General features: G+C 43.6%; 2 protein-coding genes across 10 annotated transcripts in view; one reads left to right on the forward strand and one right to left on the reverse strand.

The window, feature by feature from the left end:
- Nucleotides 1–17,169, reverse strand: part of Pcmt1 (protein-L-isoaspartate (D-aspartate) O-methyltransferase) — a 50,456-nt gene that overhangs the window by 31,128 nt on the left and 2,159 nt on the right. The window contains exon 1 of one of the 9 annotated variants that reach the window (XM_076926817.1): nucleotides 1,066–1,198. The exons of 3 other annotated variants lie outside the window; for them this stretch is intronic. Coding sequence is in view for 4 of the 6 variants with exons in the window: in XM_076926810.1 (XP_076782925.1) it covers nucleotides 675–903 (229 nt within the window). In the remaining 2 variants the exon portion in view is untranslated. Of the gene's footprint in view, nucleotides 1–674; nucleotides 1,199–17,169 lie in introns of those variants that run through there. 5 more of the 9 variants (XM_076926810.1, XM_076926811.1, XM_076926815.1 and 2 more) reach the window with 5 other exon arrangements.
- Nup43 (nucleoporin 43) lies at nucleotides 6,099–16,808 on the forward strand. The gene is made up of 8 exons (XM_076926809.1): nucleotides 6,099–6,275; nucleotides 6,587–6,709; nucleotides 7,980–8,057; nucleotides 9,363–9,543; nucleotides 11,785–11,920; nucleotides 13,006–13,157; nucleotides 14,515–14,637; nucleotides 16,482–16,808. Exons 1-8 carry the CDS (start codon nucleotides 6,156–6,158, stop codon nucleotides 16,709–16,711), a joined length of 1,143 nt encoding a protein of 380 aa, XP_076782924.1. The 5' UTR covers nucleotides 6,099–6,155; the 3' UTR covers nucleotides 16,712–16,808.

Raw genomic sequence — 17,169 nt, forward strand, 5'->3', positions numbered from 1 at the left:
AAGTCTCTTAGGAGCAGCATGCTCTGACAGTCCCTTGTCCCCCGCCACCACCACCACCCCCCCCCCCCCCGCAAAGAGCCTATACTTTGGACAGCAACCTGAGAAACAGCAGCCACTAGTAACCGCAATAATCGGACCGTCCTCTCCCTCCCCTCGCTGGTATCAGACAGCAGCATCTCCCTCCAAAGGAAAAAACGGAGGGCGGGGGAGGCAGAAAACAGAAAGCTCGCAGGGAATCAACAGAGTAGGACGGTGAGAGAACCCGTAGGCCAAGGTGGTGTCCCCTCGCTAACAGCCCAGTCACCAGAAACACAAGCCCGCACTTCCCCACCCCGAAGTCACGCCCCTCGCCGGTGGGACCGTAGAATCCAGCAACAGCCCCGCCACCAGTGCCGCACCCCGTCCCCCGCAGCCTGCCAGGAGGCAACTGCCCCGTCCCACCCGCAGCAGCTCCCTCTTGGCTTCAACCCTCTTCCCATCCACATCGCTGAGTGGCAGGTCCCGGGAGAGGAGACTGCAAAAAACGCACGGCGTTCCGGACTCCCGGTGCAACCGCGCAGCGACGCCCTCCAGCAGGCGCAGGGGTGCAGACCGAACGTTCCGGACGGTCGGGGGGGACAGCGTCCAGGCCCGGCCCTGCTCCATGGCCCGCGCCGGGCGGGGGTGGCACTTACTGCGGAGGTTGTGGATTAGCTCCGAGTGGCTAGCGCCGCCGGATTTCCAGGCCATCGCGAAGCACACCCGGAGCAGGTACAGAACCACCTTCAGCGCGGCGACGGTCCCTAGCAGCTTCCCCAAGAGTGAGACCACCTCCCACACGGTCACCGCCCCGCTGGTGTCCCCGCTCGAGCGGCCGCTGTTACTGCCGTCGCTGCCGCTGCCGCCACTGCGCGCTCCCGGCATCCCCCGCGGCACGCATGCGCTCTGTGACGCCGCGCAGCCCGGGGTGCGGCCGGGCGAGGCCGGAGGCGGGGGAGTCCCGGAGCCAAGTAGCGGGTGTGGTGACCGCAGCGAGGTCGGACAGATCAACGCCGCTGAGTGCCCCTTGCTGAGGCCTGCACCTGCCTCCGTCCTGCGGCCGGCGAACTGGTACTCTGCGCGGTGGGACTGTTTCCTAGCCGCAGCTTCGGCTGATGCGCGGCGCCGGGATGGCGGGTCCGACGTGCGCCGCCTCCTCGGGCTCCGCAGTCGCCGCTCCGTCAGCTGTTGCGAGCGGCCGGTCTGCTCCTATGGCTGTCTAGATTGCTAGATAGTGTGCTGCCTCGGTCTTGTCTCGTCCAACCCGGTGCACTAACCTTTAGGCTAGTAGAGCCAAGGCTTCTGCTATGGGGCCCGAATAATGATTTTAACAGCCCAAGGGCAAAGGCCCTCTCCAGTATGAAATCCACTGATCTCTGTCACAGCACGGTGCTGGTGAAGCAGAGGCTCTGATTTGTTTTCAGTTCTGAAAGCACGAATTCAAGGTGGAAGAATACCGTGACATGGAATTGAGGGTAGGGATGCTTCCCTGGTTGAGAACAAAAGTAGCCGAGAGCTATAATTGGTTATAAAATAAACTCAGTATCCGATGGTGGAAGTGTTACTCCTACCCAAGTATGAGTTTCAGCTTAAGCCTTACAAATTCCATCCTTAGACTGGGCACGAATTTTACTGCTTTCATCTCTGCAACATTCTAAGAAGTTGACAAGAAACACTGCCTGCTGCATCCAGCTCGTGCTAACTAGAACTGAGACACAACCGTGACTCCAGTAAACTTCCAGGAAGGAAACAAAGTTAAGACATCTGTGCTGTTCTATCTATGACATCAGTAGCAATTTCCAAATTACAGCTCTTACCAAACTTCGTCAAATCCAACACTCAACCTGCTTCCACTCTGAAATGGCCGTCACCTATTTTCATGGCTCCTGTAACTATAAATGTCAGTGTTCTTCAACGTTAATAATAAAGAAATGAGTTTTAGACTAATCCGTTTTTTTCCTATCAAGTGCCTTCTGCTCTTCCACTCTGAGTTTAAACGTTCAGCAGAATCTCCTTGCTCTTAGGTACTTTCATCTGACTCTGATTTTCTGTATGGGTCATGATGATTACAGCTTGAGTTTAATCCAATCACCCTTTCCCACCACTCAGCCCAAAAATATCACTCAACCTCAGTTTAGGGGAGGTGGTCCAGAGATGGTCTTGCTTTCTCCATTTTCAAATGATTCGTCACCTCATAAGTTCTGTCTTGCAAAATCTATCATTTCGGTGACTGGCATATTATATGGGGGAAAGAAATAACCAAGTTGGGTAACAGGCTTGCTACTGGAAAAACAAAAATGAAAAACCTCGAACTCTTTATAATCTAATAACTATCTGTCTTAGTGGTTTATTGCTATGAACAGATACCATGACCAAGGCAAGTCTTATAAAAAGACAACATTCAATTGGGGCTGGCTTACAGGTGCAGAGGTTCAGTCCAGTATCACCAAGGCAGGAACATGACAGCACTCAGGCAGGCATGGTATAGGAGCTGAGAGTTCTACATCTTCATCTGAAGGCTGCTAGCAGAATACTGGCTTCCAGGCAGCTAGGATGAGGGTCTTAAAGCCCATACCTATAGTGACACACTCCAAAAAGGCCACATCTACTCCAACAGGGCCACACCTTCTAATAGTGCCACTCCCTGGGCCAAGCATATACAAACCATCACAGCCTCATATCATGATTCCTCTGAAAGAAACTGGCCAAAACAGTTTTGGACTCCTATAATATAAAGGAGAATAGAAATAAGTCTTCCCTCTTGTATTATGTAGGACTTACATCCTAGTCATGGAAATCTGATTAGAAGAAAATCAGTGGGCTGGGGATGTGGCAGAGGCCTTGCCTAGCTAGTGAAAGACCTTAGGTTCCATCCTCAGCACCATGAACAACAGCAAACAACAGAAAGAGAACTACAAGTGCCATTAATGACTTAGACAGTAGTGCTTGCTGGTTCCAGCTAGAACAACATAGACTGGAGTCATCAGGAAAAGGTACACATGGGTATTGATGCTTGAAGGATGGACAGGATTATGCATAGTGAGGAGTAGAGGGTATGGTAGGTGTTACCAAGAGCACAGACGCACCTTAGAACTGGGATTCGTGGCCTAGTGACAGTTCTCAGCAAACTCAGTGTTAATAACATGTATAAATGAACCGACCAGGTTTACAAAGCAAGAAAAGAACTAAAGTCAAAGGACCTGGAAAGATGGGTCAGCAGTTGAAAGCACTGACTGCTCTTCCAGAGGATACTGGGTTCAGTTCCCAGCACCCACGCGGTGGCTGACAATCCTTTGTAACTCCAATTCCAGGGGAATCCTAGGCCCTCTTTTTGCCTTCTTGAGCACCAGGCAAGCATGTGGTGCATACATAAATGTGCAGACAAGCACCTATACATGAATCTTTTTTAAAATTACAAACTAAAACTAGAGTTCCAATTTCTAATTCCAGGCTCTTCCTAGTGTGTGTGTGTGAACTTTGAAACAGAAGAGGAAGAAGTTTATGATATTAAGTTGGTACCTTAATGAAAATACTTCCAGGATAATTTAAGGGTCATTTTTTCTTATGGCTGGGCATATGACCCAGGACTTAGAATCCTAATATGGAACTACACACTCAGTCCTAGCTGAGGAGGTTAAACATTTTTTAGGCTTATTTTATGCATATGGATGTTTTGTTGTTTTGTTTTTGAAACAGAATCTCATTATGTAGCTCTGGATGTTCTGAAACTCGTTATGTAGACCAGGCTGGTCTGGAACTCACAGAGATCTGCCTGTATCTCCAGAGTGATGAGATTAAAGGCATGTGCCACCCTTCCCGGTCATGTTTTTGTCTACACGTGTGTATGTGCATCTTACGTGTACCAATGGATTGTTGTGAGCCACCGGTGATGTAGGTGCTGGGAACTGTACCCAAGTCCTGTGCAAGAAACAAGTGCGGTTACTGGTTCAGCAATCCCTACAACCCTAAAGGTTTTCAAAAGTATTTATTATGTAGAGGTGGTGCAGGATATATCCTTCTGCTTTTTTTTTTTTTTTTTTTTTTTTCTCTTAGATTTTTCTGTCAGGGCTAGAGAGATGGTTCAGCATTTATAAAGTATTTGCTGTTCTTGCAGAGAGCTAGAGTTGACTTCTCAGCACCCACAAGGGTATGGCCTATAACTCCAGTCCAGGACATTCAGATCTTCAGGCACCTGCCCTCACGTGCACATATACACATGCAGATACATACATATGAATAATTAAAATAGTAAAAGTTGTTTTTAAGAGCTGGAGACATGGACCAGTGTTGACAACCGCGCCACGCTTGGGGGCCAAAATGTTGAGACCCATGCTGGAGCCTCACTTTGGGCGCCAAAATGTTGCTGCCCTCTCTGCCCCATGTTGAGGGTCAAGATGTTGAGGACCACTCTGCCCCATGTTGGGAGTCAAAATGTCCCAGACTGCTCTGCTGCTCCGGTCTGAGGGTCAGGGTCTAGCAAGGGGGGGTGCAAGGAGGGGAAAAGACTCGAAGAATAGAGACAAGCCAGAGGATCTGTAGTCAAGTCTCGTTTACTGTCTCCCATAGACTCCACACCTCCTATTCACTTCCACCTATTGACACTATTACAAGGAAATCCTGGGTATTTATAAGCACAAGCAGGAGAACACAGGGTGAAGACATTTTACCACGTGCACCATGCAGCTGGGGTCACTAAACAGCAAAACAAGCTATGTTTTATATGTGGGATAAACAAGATGTTTGTCAGAGTGTGCTCAGCTGTTGTAGGCTGTTGAAAAACAAGTCTCTATTGTAAGACCCCCGCAAGGGGACCCTCACCCAAGTCCGGACCTGCACGCCCCAAGGACACACGAGAGACCTTGATGCAATTGCAGAGGAGGTTTAATGACGAGGGCCCTCGGGCTGGAACATATCTCACACAGGAGATAGAGGTTCCGCGCCCTCGACCCAGGGAACTTGGGATATTTATCGGTAGGGGAAAATTTGGCGCGGTTACATATGATTGGATATTTCAAACATCAGCAACTTGCAGAACTGGCAGAACTTGCAGAAACTCGGACCTCCCAGAAAAGGGAGGGAGAGAAAAGTAAACACCAGATAGCCCATTACTCACTTGGGCTTGTTTGGACTTGTCTGGGCATGCCCTTATATGCCTTTATTTTTTGTCACCCTGCCCCTGCAGGGGCTTAATATTTTTATTATGACTATATTTAACAACTTGTTGGTGGTCTTTGCTGACCATGAATTTTTGTTATTGTTACAATGCTGCTTTCAAATTTTGTTCTCACACTATCAGGGTATATGGTTTGAGATGGCTGCAAAGTTGATAGCTGCTTTCTAGCTGCTTTCTGCTTAAAGACGGCTCCCAACAGATCAGCAGTTAAAAACACATGTTGCTCCTCCAGAGGACCTGAGTTCATTTCCCAGCATCCACGTGGCAGGTCATAACTTTCTGTAACTCAAGTTCCAGACACGTCAGTCAATCCCCTCTGTTGGCCTTACCACCAGGCATAAACAAACGCAGCACACACATACATGCATGCAAACAAAACATTCACACATATAAAATACAACTTTAGAACCTCTTTTAAAAAACTAAAAATATTTTTTAAAAAATGAGCTATCGAAGAAGAATAATAAAGGTAACTGTTTTCTGAGTTCTAAATCTGTAATGAATTTTTTGGTTTTGGTGGTGGATAACTGGATAAAAATATATTCGATATGATTGTGCTAAAAGTACAAAAGTACACTGGACTGTTTAGTCTTTGGGGTCAGATTAATTTCGGTGTGTGATGATTTTTTTTATTTCCAACATTTTTATAATAAAGTTTTAAAAAAGAACAAAAACCCTAATTTTTTAAAGAAAATTCTTCTTGAATTTCACAGTTATTGCGCAAATACATTTGTCAGTGTTCCTAAACTGACTTGGCATTACAAGTGTGTCTTATTGACAAAGTGTTTGGGTCTTTGTCACAAGCTCTTTCAGCTCAGGGCCTGGCGTGTCCTCCTGACGAGAATTGGCTGTCTGCAGCCACCGTCTCCCTCATGAGGTCTCATCCAATCAGAACTGCGCAGGAAGGGGCGGGCTTGTGGAGCGCGCAGTGTGCTTTCTGCTGAGCCTCCTTGCTGGTGTCAGTATGGAGGAAATTTATGCTAAGTTCGTGTCTCAGAAAATTAGCAAAACCCGTTGGCGGCCAGTGCCTTCCGGGAGCCTGCAGACCACAGAGATCTTCGCCACGGGCTCCTGGGACAATGAGGTACCCGGGTTTGGGCGGAGCAGAGACTCCACGCCCCCCGCGCTGGCGCGGGAAAGCGAGCTTGCCAGTCTGGTTTGGCTGCCCGCTACTTGAGAGCCCCGGTAGTGTGTCTGAGCCTTGGATCTGGTTTTAAATCCTCACCAAGTCAGTAGTCATACTGTCCGAACTTGGCCATATCTCTGATCTTTTCAACTCTAACCATACCGTTTGTCTGAGATGCTATTGAAGCAAGGTCGCCCGAAAGGCAATCTGAGTCTTACATTCCTAGAGTTGATGTTTTCGTCACCTCAAGATAAAACTTTGCTTTGCAGGAAAATTGCGTTTCACTGTGGTCCATTGGAGATTTTGGAAACTTGGATTCTGACGGAGGGTTTGAAGGAGACCATCAATTACTGTGCGATATTAGACATCATGGGGATGTCATGGATTTACGGGTAAATTTGAGTTGTCTGCTAAAGCTAACTTTGGAAATTTGAGACTACATTAAGAGATAATGAAGCACCTTATAGTTTGTCTACCCTCACCCCTGATTTACAGGACTAGTCTCTATGATTTAAAATTTGCCACATCATTAGTCGCAGAAGTCGGGCTGGGAAATGGAATTCAGGTAAATCAGTTTTAAAATGAATTGCCCAAACCGGGCATGGTGGTACAAGCCTCTAACTCCAGTCCTTGGGATGCAGAGGCAGGAGGGATGTCAAGGCTAGCCTGAGCTATACAGCAAAACCTTATCCATTATAATATTTGTCCATTTATGTGCCAAAGGCTGTTTGGTGTGTTTTATACAGGTATGCTAATTTGTTTTGCATGTCTTCGAGTCAGGTTTGTCATTGTGTGTTGGGATGAAGATAATCTCAGGACTCATGAGGGCAAGGGAATCGATCACTACTTTGAGTGTATGTTTGAGTTCAGTACTTCACTGGTCACATAGATGGGACTGGTATCTTTTGAACATACATAGTAAATATTGTACGGGATTGTTCTTACATGATTCTTAAACAACTTGATAGAAATTAGCCTTTCTACTTTAAAGGTTTATCAAGATGTAAAACAGTTAATATGGGACTGGGAGTGAAGCTTAGTGCAAGATTGTAAGGTGATGGATGCTTACAGTCCCAGCTACTTAGGACACTGAGACAACAGGAGGTCAAGATGAGTTTGGGCAACAGATACCACCACTACCCCCACAAGCATACTCCAATTAAAAAAAAATCCTTATGAATTCAGATGGGATGTATTTTACTTGGTATAAAAAGATGTCTACACTTAGGAGTGAAATATTTCCATACTTTTATTATTGTGGCCCAAAATAAAAAATCTGGAGTAAAATTTAAGCTTACTCTTTATCCTTCATAAAAAATTATGTCATGTATAAAAATTTTTACTTTCAGATGTTAACACATTTCATTTTTTTCAGTGTTTATATAGGCTATTTGCTTCTTTAAATTTGTACAGGGTTCGCTGTTAATCAAGTTGAACCAGTGGACTGTTAATATTTTCTTCTTCTTTTTTTGGTTTTTCAAGACAGGGTTTCTCTGTGTAGCCCTGACTGTCCTGGAACTCACTCTGTAGACCAGGCTGGCCTCGAACTCAGAAATTCACCCGTCTCTGCCTCCCAAGTGCTGGGATTAAAGGCGTGCGCCACCACTGCCTGGCTGATATTTTCAAGTAATCTATAATAATATGCAGAAATTTTCTGTTTAGTTTTTTGACCAGGAAAGAATTGTAGCTGCTTCATCAACAGGCTGTGTAACCGTTTTTCTTCACCATCCAAATAACCAGGTAAAGAACTTTGTTGGGAAAGTAAACTTGTATTTTTAACTGTTTCTGGGGAGGCTTACTGAAGATTGTGTTAATAAGTGCACAGTGTTTTATATTGTTTAAATATGAAGAGAGTCAGTCACTGGGTGCACTCCTGGAGCTCTCACATTTCCAGAGCTGAGAGAAAAGTAGCTCAAGACTAACCTGGGCAACATGTACCACCTTACTTTAAGGAGAAAGGAGAATATACTGTCTGCTTTTTAGGGGTTGCTGAAAATCTCAGATGTGGTAAGCATGCATTCTTGCACTAAGCTTCACCCCCAGCCCCATGTTACTACAATCGTGTTTACATTTGCTTCTGTGGAAATCAGTGTTTCCTTTAAATGAACTGTGTTAATTACCTCTAATGATATGATCTACTGGTAATAATTTTCCTGCCATTTTTGTGAGCTCCTCTAATAGTCTTTTGGAGGGATGAAGGGAGAAGACATGCAAGCAACCTCATGTGTGCATGCTTAGCTTCTCAATCTAATGCCACAGAAAGCTGGGCGAAGCCATGTCTTCATTAAGAGAGAGGATCTACTACTAAAGACCTTTCTGTTGGGGCTGGGGTGGTGGCTCAGCCATTGAAGTGTGCATTGCTCTTGGAGAGACCCGTGGTTCTATTCCAGGTACTCAAATCAGATGTCTCACAATAGCCTGTAGCGCCACTTTATGAGGATCTAAATCCCACTGGCCTGGGCAGGCCCTGCCCATGTATGGTGCACATAAACTCGGGCAGGCACACACATGTGCACATAAAGTTTTTGTTCTTTTTGTTTTTTAAGACAGGATCTCACTATGTAGATCTGGCTGGTCTGGAACTCCCTATCTAGACCAGCCTGGCCTTTAACTCAGGCATCCACCTGCATTTGCTTCCCAACTGTACCACTATGACCAGCTTTAGTTAGTTTTCTTAATGGAATCATGTAGAAAAGGATGTAGAGGTTAGTTCCTTACATATGAATTTAATCTCATAAAATTTTAGTAACAAAAATCATTAGTTTGAGATAAGTGTGCTGAGTCTATTCAGAATATACAAAACATAAGGGAAGTAGTTTCTAAACATCGGTATGCTCAAATACAAAGGAAAAGGGAGACTTGTTCTTTCTTCTAGAAGGACATGAAATACAACTGAAAAATAATATTATTAGGTCGGCCTGGTGGCTCACCTATAGTCCCAAACACTTGGAAGTCCTGTCTCAAAAAACCAAAACTTCCTGGAGAGAAGGGCTCATTCGTTAGAACTCTGCTCTGCTTAGCCGTGTGCTTATTTCTGGTGCCTAGACTCTGTCCGTCAGTCAGCAGTGGCCTGCGGCTCACTACCATACAGGGCCTGGAAGTCCTGCATGTAGCAGTGCGCCATGTACAGGAATTGTATGCGACAACCCAGAAATCGTTACAGTTGGAGAGGATGGCCGAATAAATCTCTTCAGAGTTGATCACAAGGAGGCTGTAAGAACTATAGGTGAGGAATCAATCCTATTTCTTCTAGCCATTACATAATAATTGAACTAAGTAGACATGATCTTAAAAGTTTGAAGGTGTGGAAATTACACTTGGCGGGTTCTTTGTATAAGAGTGTGTAGATAGTCCAGTGTAAATGATTTATAACAGAGCAGAAAGATGGAGTAGGTGGTAGTGTTTTGTTCTAACTAAAACGAATTATTATGTAACTAGGGAACAAGTGGCAATTAGTATATTCTCAGTTCTACACCATAAATAATAGTAATATATGACACACTAGAAAACAGGAGATAGCATGGAGATGGGAAACAGACAGCAAATGACAGTTTCCTGTGAGCTGACATTGGATATGTGTTACTGGAGAGATGAAAGGTGAAGCCGGAAAGGGAAATTGGGATCAACTTCGAAAGTATTGACTGCATAGCAACAGAAGCTAAGGATTTCTATGTGGTAAACAAATTGCTCTTGAAAGTCTTTGCGCAGGGAATGACAGAGGCCGGTGGTGTTTAGACCAGTGTTCTAGTGAGATGGTTCTTAGCTATGCTTCACTAAGACTTGCCTAAGGAGATTCTAGGGCCCCTACCCTAGACCTGTTGAATCAGAATCTCCAGGATCTGCAACTAGGCTATCAGTTTGTGTTCTTTGTTCTAATTACTTAATTTCTGAGTTACAACATTCACTTAATTGCTAAGGGCTGTTGCCTCTTAGCAGTGTACAGACGTGGCACACGTTTAAGTTTGGAAGTATCTATCATGTGTCTCAAGTCTAAACACTTAAGAACCATTATAAAAGGAAGGTATTGGGCACACTCTTATAATTTCAACTCTCTGGAGGATGAAGCAGGAGTAAATTCAAGGTGAACCTGAACAACATAGTTAAGTCCTGGCTTAAACCTTCCTAAAGACCATTTTACCAGTCATGAAAGGTGGAGATGAGAATTCTGCTGATGAAGGTGAAGATGGATGGATTTGACATGAGTCTGTCTTGGGGGCTTTTGGGGATCCCACTTGGGGTTTAATAATAAAGACATAGATAGTATGAGCGTGTTAGCCTTTTTGCTTTGGAGCAGTCTCCTGAGCTAGCCATCCAGATTGGACCTGACTCTCCTGCCAAGGTGGTTCTTCTCCCTCTGCCTCCCTGCTCTTCCCTCTACCAGTTCCAGCTTCAAGCTCTGGTTTTTGTTTTGTTTTGAAGATTTATTTACTTTATGTATGAGTACACTTGGATCCCATTACAGATGGTTGGGAGCCACCATGTGGTTGCTGGGATTGAACTCAGGACCTCTGGAAGAGCAGTCAGTGCTCTTAACTGCTGAGCCATTTCTCCAGCCCTCAAGCTCTTTTTATTGTCATACAAAAGGCATCTTTAGCAAATCAATTTCCACAAACCAAAATTTCTTATCTGATCTGGGGTTGTCTTGAAAGACCCATCTCCTAAGCAGTTCTTAGCTAAAGGACACTTCCTAGTTTCTTCCTGGTTTGCCAAGCCTATCTCAGGACTAAACTTTGCAAACCCCATAAAATTTTAGATAACAATCACTGACAAAAGGATACTTCAAAGCTTAGGTTCTATCACTTCAGATTCATGCTAGATATAAAAGTTCTACTAAAATTCTGCTGTGTGAGTCTGTACAACAGTATGGAATCAGAGTAAGCTTTGTACCTGTCGGTGAGTAGAGTTTTCTGTCAAGTACTAGCAGAGCTGAGATTGGATGTACAGGGGCTTGAACAGCTATCTCAGACATAGTGCCTGTTGCAGTGATACACACCTACAATTCCATCACTGGAAGCTGAAGGCAGGAGGAAAAGAAAAGTAGGAAGGAAGAATTCAGTATAAAAAAACCAAATGGCCAGTCAGCCCTGTACTTACAAAACAGATGGCCTGGGAGTGAGGCTTTCTACCAAAGACTGGAAGAGAAGAACTAGTATAGACGTGTATTTTACTTCCATTTCTCCATTAAAACTATGCTGAGTCATCAGAAACTGCATTTACAAGAGGTCAACCAGTAAGGGGAATGCAGTTTCCTTTTGGTTTTGGTTTTGTTTTGTTTTGTTTTATGAGACAGGGTTTCTCTGTATAGCCCTGGCTGTCCTGGAACTCACTCTGTAGACCAGGCTGGCCTCAAACTCAGAGATCTGCCTGCCTCTGCCTTCTGAGCGTTGGGATTGAAGGCGTGTGCTCCTACCACCCAGCTGGCAATCTCTTTAACAGGAGCCTGTTAACGCATTTTTAAAACTTGCAGATAATGCAGACAGCAGTACACTCCATGCTGTAACCTTCCTTCGAACTCCTGAGATTGTTACAGTAAATTCAATTGGACAGTTAAAAATATGGGATTTCAGACAACAAGGAAGTGACCCCTGTCAGATATTATCATTGTAAGTTTTGTGTTTAATTCGTTATTATAGTCAATTTTGTATTTTTATTTTATGAGTGTTTTGTATTTTTATTGTATGAGTGTTTTGCCTGCTTGTATATTTATGCACCACATGAATGTAGTGCCCCCAGAGATCAGAAGAGAGCACTGGTCCCTTAGGACTGGAGTTAAAGTTAGAAATTGCCATGTGGGTGCTGGGATTGAACCTGGGTCATAACTGCTAACTCATGTCTCTCTTGTGTTTTAATGAATTTCAGAAACACTGATGCATGATTAAACTGATAAAGCAAAGATAACACAGTGGAGTTGATTCTACCATTTTATATTTAGCAAGTACCTGTATTAATTCAGAACCTTTATGTCTTTGAAGTATATATTATTTAACAGAGAACTTGTTTCTGTTTATCAAATGATTATATGATAGTAGGTTAAAAAAATACACTGTAGATGTGATTGCAGATAAAATACAATTTAGGGTCATTTTTCCAGAGCTTTCTAGATATGCAACCTTTGCTGCTTTGCTGCTTTCTTAAGAAACTAGAATGTACTATCAAACTAGAAAAAGTTGTATGAACTAATTAAAAATATAGGCATAAAGAATGGTTGCTGTGATTGATACATATTTTTACTTTTAAATTTATTTTTAGTTAAACTGTGTATTGGTGTGGCTTGGCTGTGTGCATGTGATTGCAGGTACCCACAGGACAGGTTTATAGGATGCTCCTGGAACTGGATGGTTGTGAGCCACTGATGTGTGTGTGTGAACTCTGGTCCTCTGAAATAGCGCCTGTCTATAACTGCTGAGCCAGCTCTCTGGCTTTATATATACTTTTTAATAGAAATCTTTCTTACACATCTTACCATTGTGTTATTTTGCCTCCTGTATTTCAAAATTAAACAGTGAGTAATTTTAGCCTTTAATTCTAAACTTTTATTGTTCATAAATGTATTTTGCTTTCACTAAGATTTAGTATGTCCAGCCACATAACTTTTTATCATCTAGTTAGTAGAATGAAATGTTTCTTATTAGGCAAAGATAAATTGTTCTTTACCATGTGTTTGATATTGTCCTGTCTTCCTTAAAAGGACTGGTGACCGAGTGCCACTCCACTGTGTTGACAGACATCCGGACCAGCAGCATGTTGTAGCCACTGGTGGCCAGGATGGAATGTTGAGTATTTGGGATGTCAGACAAGGTACCATGCCTGTGTCATTACTGAAGGCTCATGAGGCTGAAAGTAAGTGTTGTGGGGACACAGAAAGCTTTGTTGAATGAGTTACTTCTAAGCATGTAATTATTCAGAGGATCATTTCACATCAGCGCTTTGAATATCTGAACAGTATAAGCTAGATAATCTCTTACTATATTTAAGTGCTTTAATGTTTGTTTCATCATATCTACAACTACAGTATTACAACACGCTCAGCTTACTGAGCCGATTGTCTTAGGGCTTTTTCCCCCTGAAACTAGAACCAATAGACCAAACTGTCATACTGCATGTTGTCAGGTTACTGACTGTTCTGTATAAAATTATCACTTCATATTTGCTAATTTATTTATGAGGTAACTAATTTTGTAGAGTTTTAAGATAGGATCTCACTTTGTAACCCAAGTAAACCTGGATTTTACTGTGTAGCCCAGACTAGATGTGACTTTACACAGTCCTGCCTTAGTTTCCCAAATGCTGAGATTCCAGGCATGAGCTACACTCTTTGATAAAATCCATCCCCACTCCCGGTACTGGGGAATGCTCCAGGCCCTTAGTGCAGTACTCTCCCTGAGCTACATCTCAAGCTCCAACTCATCTTTTTGTTTGATAGTCCCTTTTTTTAGAAAGAGACTCTTTATCATTTCATTATTTTTTTAAAAAATGACAAATAAAGACAAGAGGCTAGAAAGCTGACTCAATGGGCTAAGAACACTAGCTGCTCTTCCAAAGGAGCCATGTTCTGTCCCAGCACCTGCATGGCGGCTCACAGCTGTCGCTGAGTGCTGTAGTCCTTGGGGATCCGGCACCCTCTTCTGGCCTTTACTCAAACAGACAAACGTCAAACCAGTACTGCAACGCAACCCAGTTTAAGAAATGTTCATCCAGGAATGTTTGATCCCAGCAGCTAGGCCACAGAGGCAGGAGGATTAGGAGTTCAAGGCTGCTGGGCAGTGGTGGCGCACACCTTTGATCCCAGCACTTGGGAGGCAGAGGCAGGTGGATTTCTGAGTTCAAGGCCAGCCTGATCTACAGAGTGAGTTCCAGGACAGCCAGGGCTACACAGAGAAACCCTGTCTCAAAAAACCAAAAACCAGGGGGTGGGGGTGGGGGTGGGGGTTGGGGGAAGGTGTTCAAAGGGTTGGGGGGGGGTTGGGGGAAGGAGTTCAAAGTCAACCTGCCTGTGTCCCAGCTGCTACTGGGATCACACTAATAGAGAAAAACTAAGCAGCTTATTCCTGTGCAGATGAGCTGGGGAACCTATAAACTTTTTAAGTCAAAGGTTTCAAAAGTAAAGAGATGGCAGATAGGTAAGAGCCGTTACTTGTGGGTGGGCCATAAAACAACCTCTGTGGACTGTTAAAATTGATTACCTTCTGTCTTTCAGTGTGGGAGGTTCACTTCCACCCATCCAACCCAGATCATCTGTTTACTTGTTCTGAAGACGGATCCCTCTGGCACTGGGATGCCTCCACAAATGCCCCTGAAAAGTCTTCTCTCTTTCACCAAGGTAAAGGTTCTTGTGTGCTGCTTTAGGACATTTTAAATGTTGATCCAGAATCTGCTATGTAGACTAGGCTTGGCCTTAAACTCAGAGATCTGCCTGCCTCTGCCTTTTGAGTCCTCCAATTAAAGGTGTGTGCTACCAAACTGGCCCACATCCTCTTATTATTTTCGATTCAATGTTATTTTACAAGGATGTTTTACCTGCATGTATGAGCATGCACCATATCTGTGCAGTGATCGCAAATGCCATCTCTAACTTGAACATTCTCAGGGGTTAAGAGCACTGACCATGGTGGAATAAGATAGGAAATAATTGGGCAGAATACACAAAATTACTGTGTAGAAGAGTAAGCAGGTAGATAAAAAGGGCAAGATAGGCCTAGGGAGAGTGTAGTCTCAGCAGTTGAGAGCTGTAGGCAGGATGATCACTGTAAGGCCATTCTAAGCTACAGAGTTTAAGGCCAGCCAGGAGCCAAAGAACAACAAGAGAGGGAGAACGGGCTGGAGAGATGGTCCAACAGTTAAGATCAGTGGCTGCTCCTCCAAAGGATCCTGTTTCAATTCACACTATCACCATGATAGCTCACAAGCATCTGTAATTCCAATTCTAGAGGATCCAATGCCTTCTTCCAGTCTCCATACACCAGGCACACAAATGGCATACAGACACACATGCAGGCAAACCACCCATGCACATAGAATAAAACCAAAGGGGAATGCAAAAAAAGACTCATTTTATTTTTATGTTTTTTGTATGTTTATATTCATGAATGTGTATATGAGTGTAGTCGGCAGTAGATACTTCTTTTGTTTGTTTTTGAGACAGGTTCTCTTTATGTAGTCCTGACTGTCCTGGAACTCACTAGCCCAGGCTGACATTGAACTCAAAGGTCCTCTACCTCCCAAGCAAGGAACTTGTATTTCTGTGTACATTTTGGGTTCTTCTTTCCTTACTTTTGGTTGTTTATGGTACCTCACTTTCCATTAAATTTTCCATTAAAACAATAAATAAAGATGAAGAACGACTAAATTTCTGTTTTCCCTAAAGACTACAAATTTGGTATCCATAGTTTCCCTTCAAATGTTGAGTATCTACTAACACTAAATAAGAAAAATGACAGTGACATAGCTCAGTGGGTAAAGGCACTGCTACCATGCCTGACAACTGAGTTTGATTGGCAGGACTCAGATGGTGGAAGAGAGAACCGATTCCTACAGGTTGTCTTCTGACTTCCATGCTGTGCGCATTGTGTGTGCACACAATATAATAAAAAAAAATCAAGATGACCTGATAAAAACTGGGTATGGTAGTTAGTGCATGCCTTTAGCCCCAGCACTTGGGAGGCAGAGGCATTTCAAAGAACAAACAAAAGATAGTGTGATGATAGAATTCTTTTCATTATCTGTGCTTATTCACCCTCTCCTTTAGCCACTTTAACAGAGTAAAATAAATTGATTTTGAAATATCAATAGAAACTATATTTAGTGATACAGAGTTAGCCCTGTGGTTTGAATCAGAATATGAATGAACCCATAGGCTCATATTTGAATGATTGGTCCCAGTTGGTAGAACTCTTTGGAAGGATTAGGAGGTGTGGTCTTGTTGGAAGGGGTGGGGCTCAGAGATTTCAAAAGCCAAAACCATTCCGGAGTGTCTGTGTCTCCTGTCTGTAGATCAGGATGTAAACTCTGAGCTGCTGCTCCAGAGCCGGCCTGCTGCCATGCTCCCTACCCCTAACCATGGGGACTCTGATCCCCAATAAACATTTTCTATTATAAGTTGCCTTGGACATGGTATCTCATAAGACAGTCTTACCATCTCTTTCCCCTTCTCTTTTCTTCTCACAGGAGGAAGAAGTAGTACTTTCCTGTCACATAGCATGAATAACCAGGCCAGTGTTCATCAGTCTCTAATAAGTTCCTGGCTCAGCACAGATCCTGCCAAAGACCGAATTGAAATCACAAGCTTGCTTCCTAGCAGGACTCTGTCTGTAAACAGTTTGGATGTTTTAGGTCCCTGTCTTGTTTGTGGAACTGATGCAGAAGCTATTTATGTTACCAGACAACTATTTTCATGAAAGTGAAAAAACCTATAGTTATCACACCTGTGCAAAATTTTATCATCAGAAAGTGGTATTTGTAAGGAAACAATAAACTGTTAATGTTAGTGCCCAATGTTGGCTTGTTGCTTCTTCCCCCAACATTATTAGAATCTGATCAAAGACTGATGGCAAAAGATCAGGAGAGCATTGGAGGGTCCCAGTACTGTAATACATGCCTCCATTTAACTTAACACTTCTACAAAGTAGAAAGTAGAATCCACATAGAATTTTGTGAATTCAAACTATATAGCCAGGAGCTAGAGATAGCTCAGTGGTTAAGAGCATGTGCTACTCAGTGGGGCCTTTGTAGGCCTTTATTTAATCCAACATTTTGAAGGTAGAGGCAGGCAGATGGATCTCAAAGTTCAAGGCCAGCCTCTGGTCTATAAAGTCCCAACCCAGCAAAAGCTACACAGAGAAACCCTTTCTGGGAA

The sequence above is a fragment of the Arvicanthis niloticus genome, chromosome 28, assembly GCF_011762505.2.
Source record: "Arvicanthis niloticus isolate mArvNil1 chromosome 28, mArvNil1.pat.X, whole genome shotgun sequence".
Classification (NCBI taxonomy): Eukaryota; Metazoa; Chordata; class Mammalia; order Rodentia; family Muridae; genus Arvicanthis; species Arvicanthis niloticus.

Bases quoted from the DNA above. Each gene is read 5' to 3' on its own strand.
- Nup43 (XM_076926809.1), top strand. From the start codon at position 6,156: ATGGAGGAAATTTATGCTAAGTTCGTGTCTCAGAAAATTAGCAAAACC. The intron at 9,544-11,784 runs GTGAGGAATCAA...TAAAACTTGCAG, and splicing joins GGAGGCTGTAAGAACTATAG to ATAATGCAGACAGCAGTACA. The intron at 11,921-13,005 runs GTAAGTTTTGTG...CTTCCTTAAAAG, and splicing joins CCCTGTCAGATATTATCATT to GACTGGTGACCGAGTGCCAC.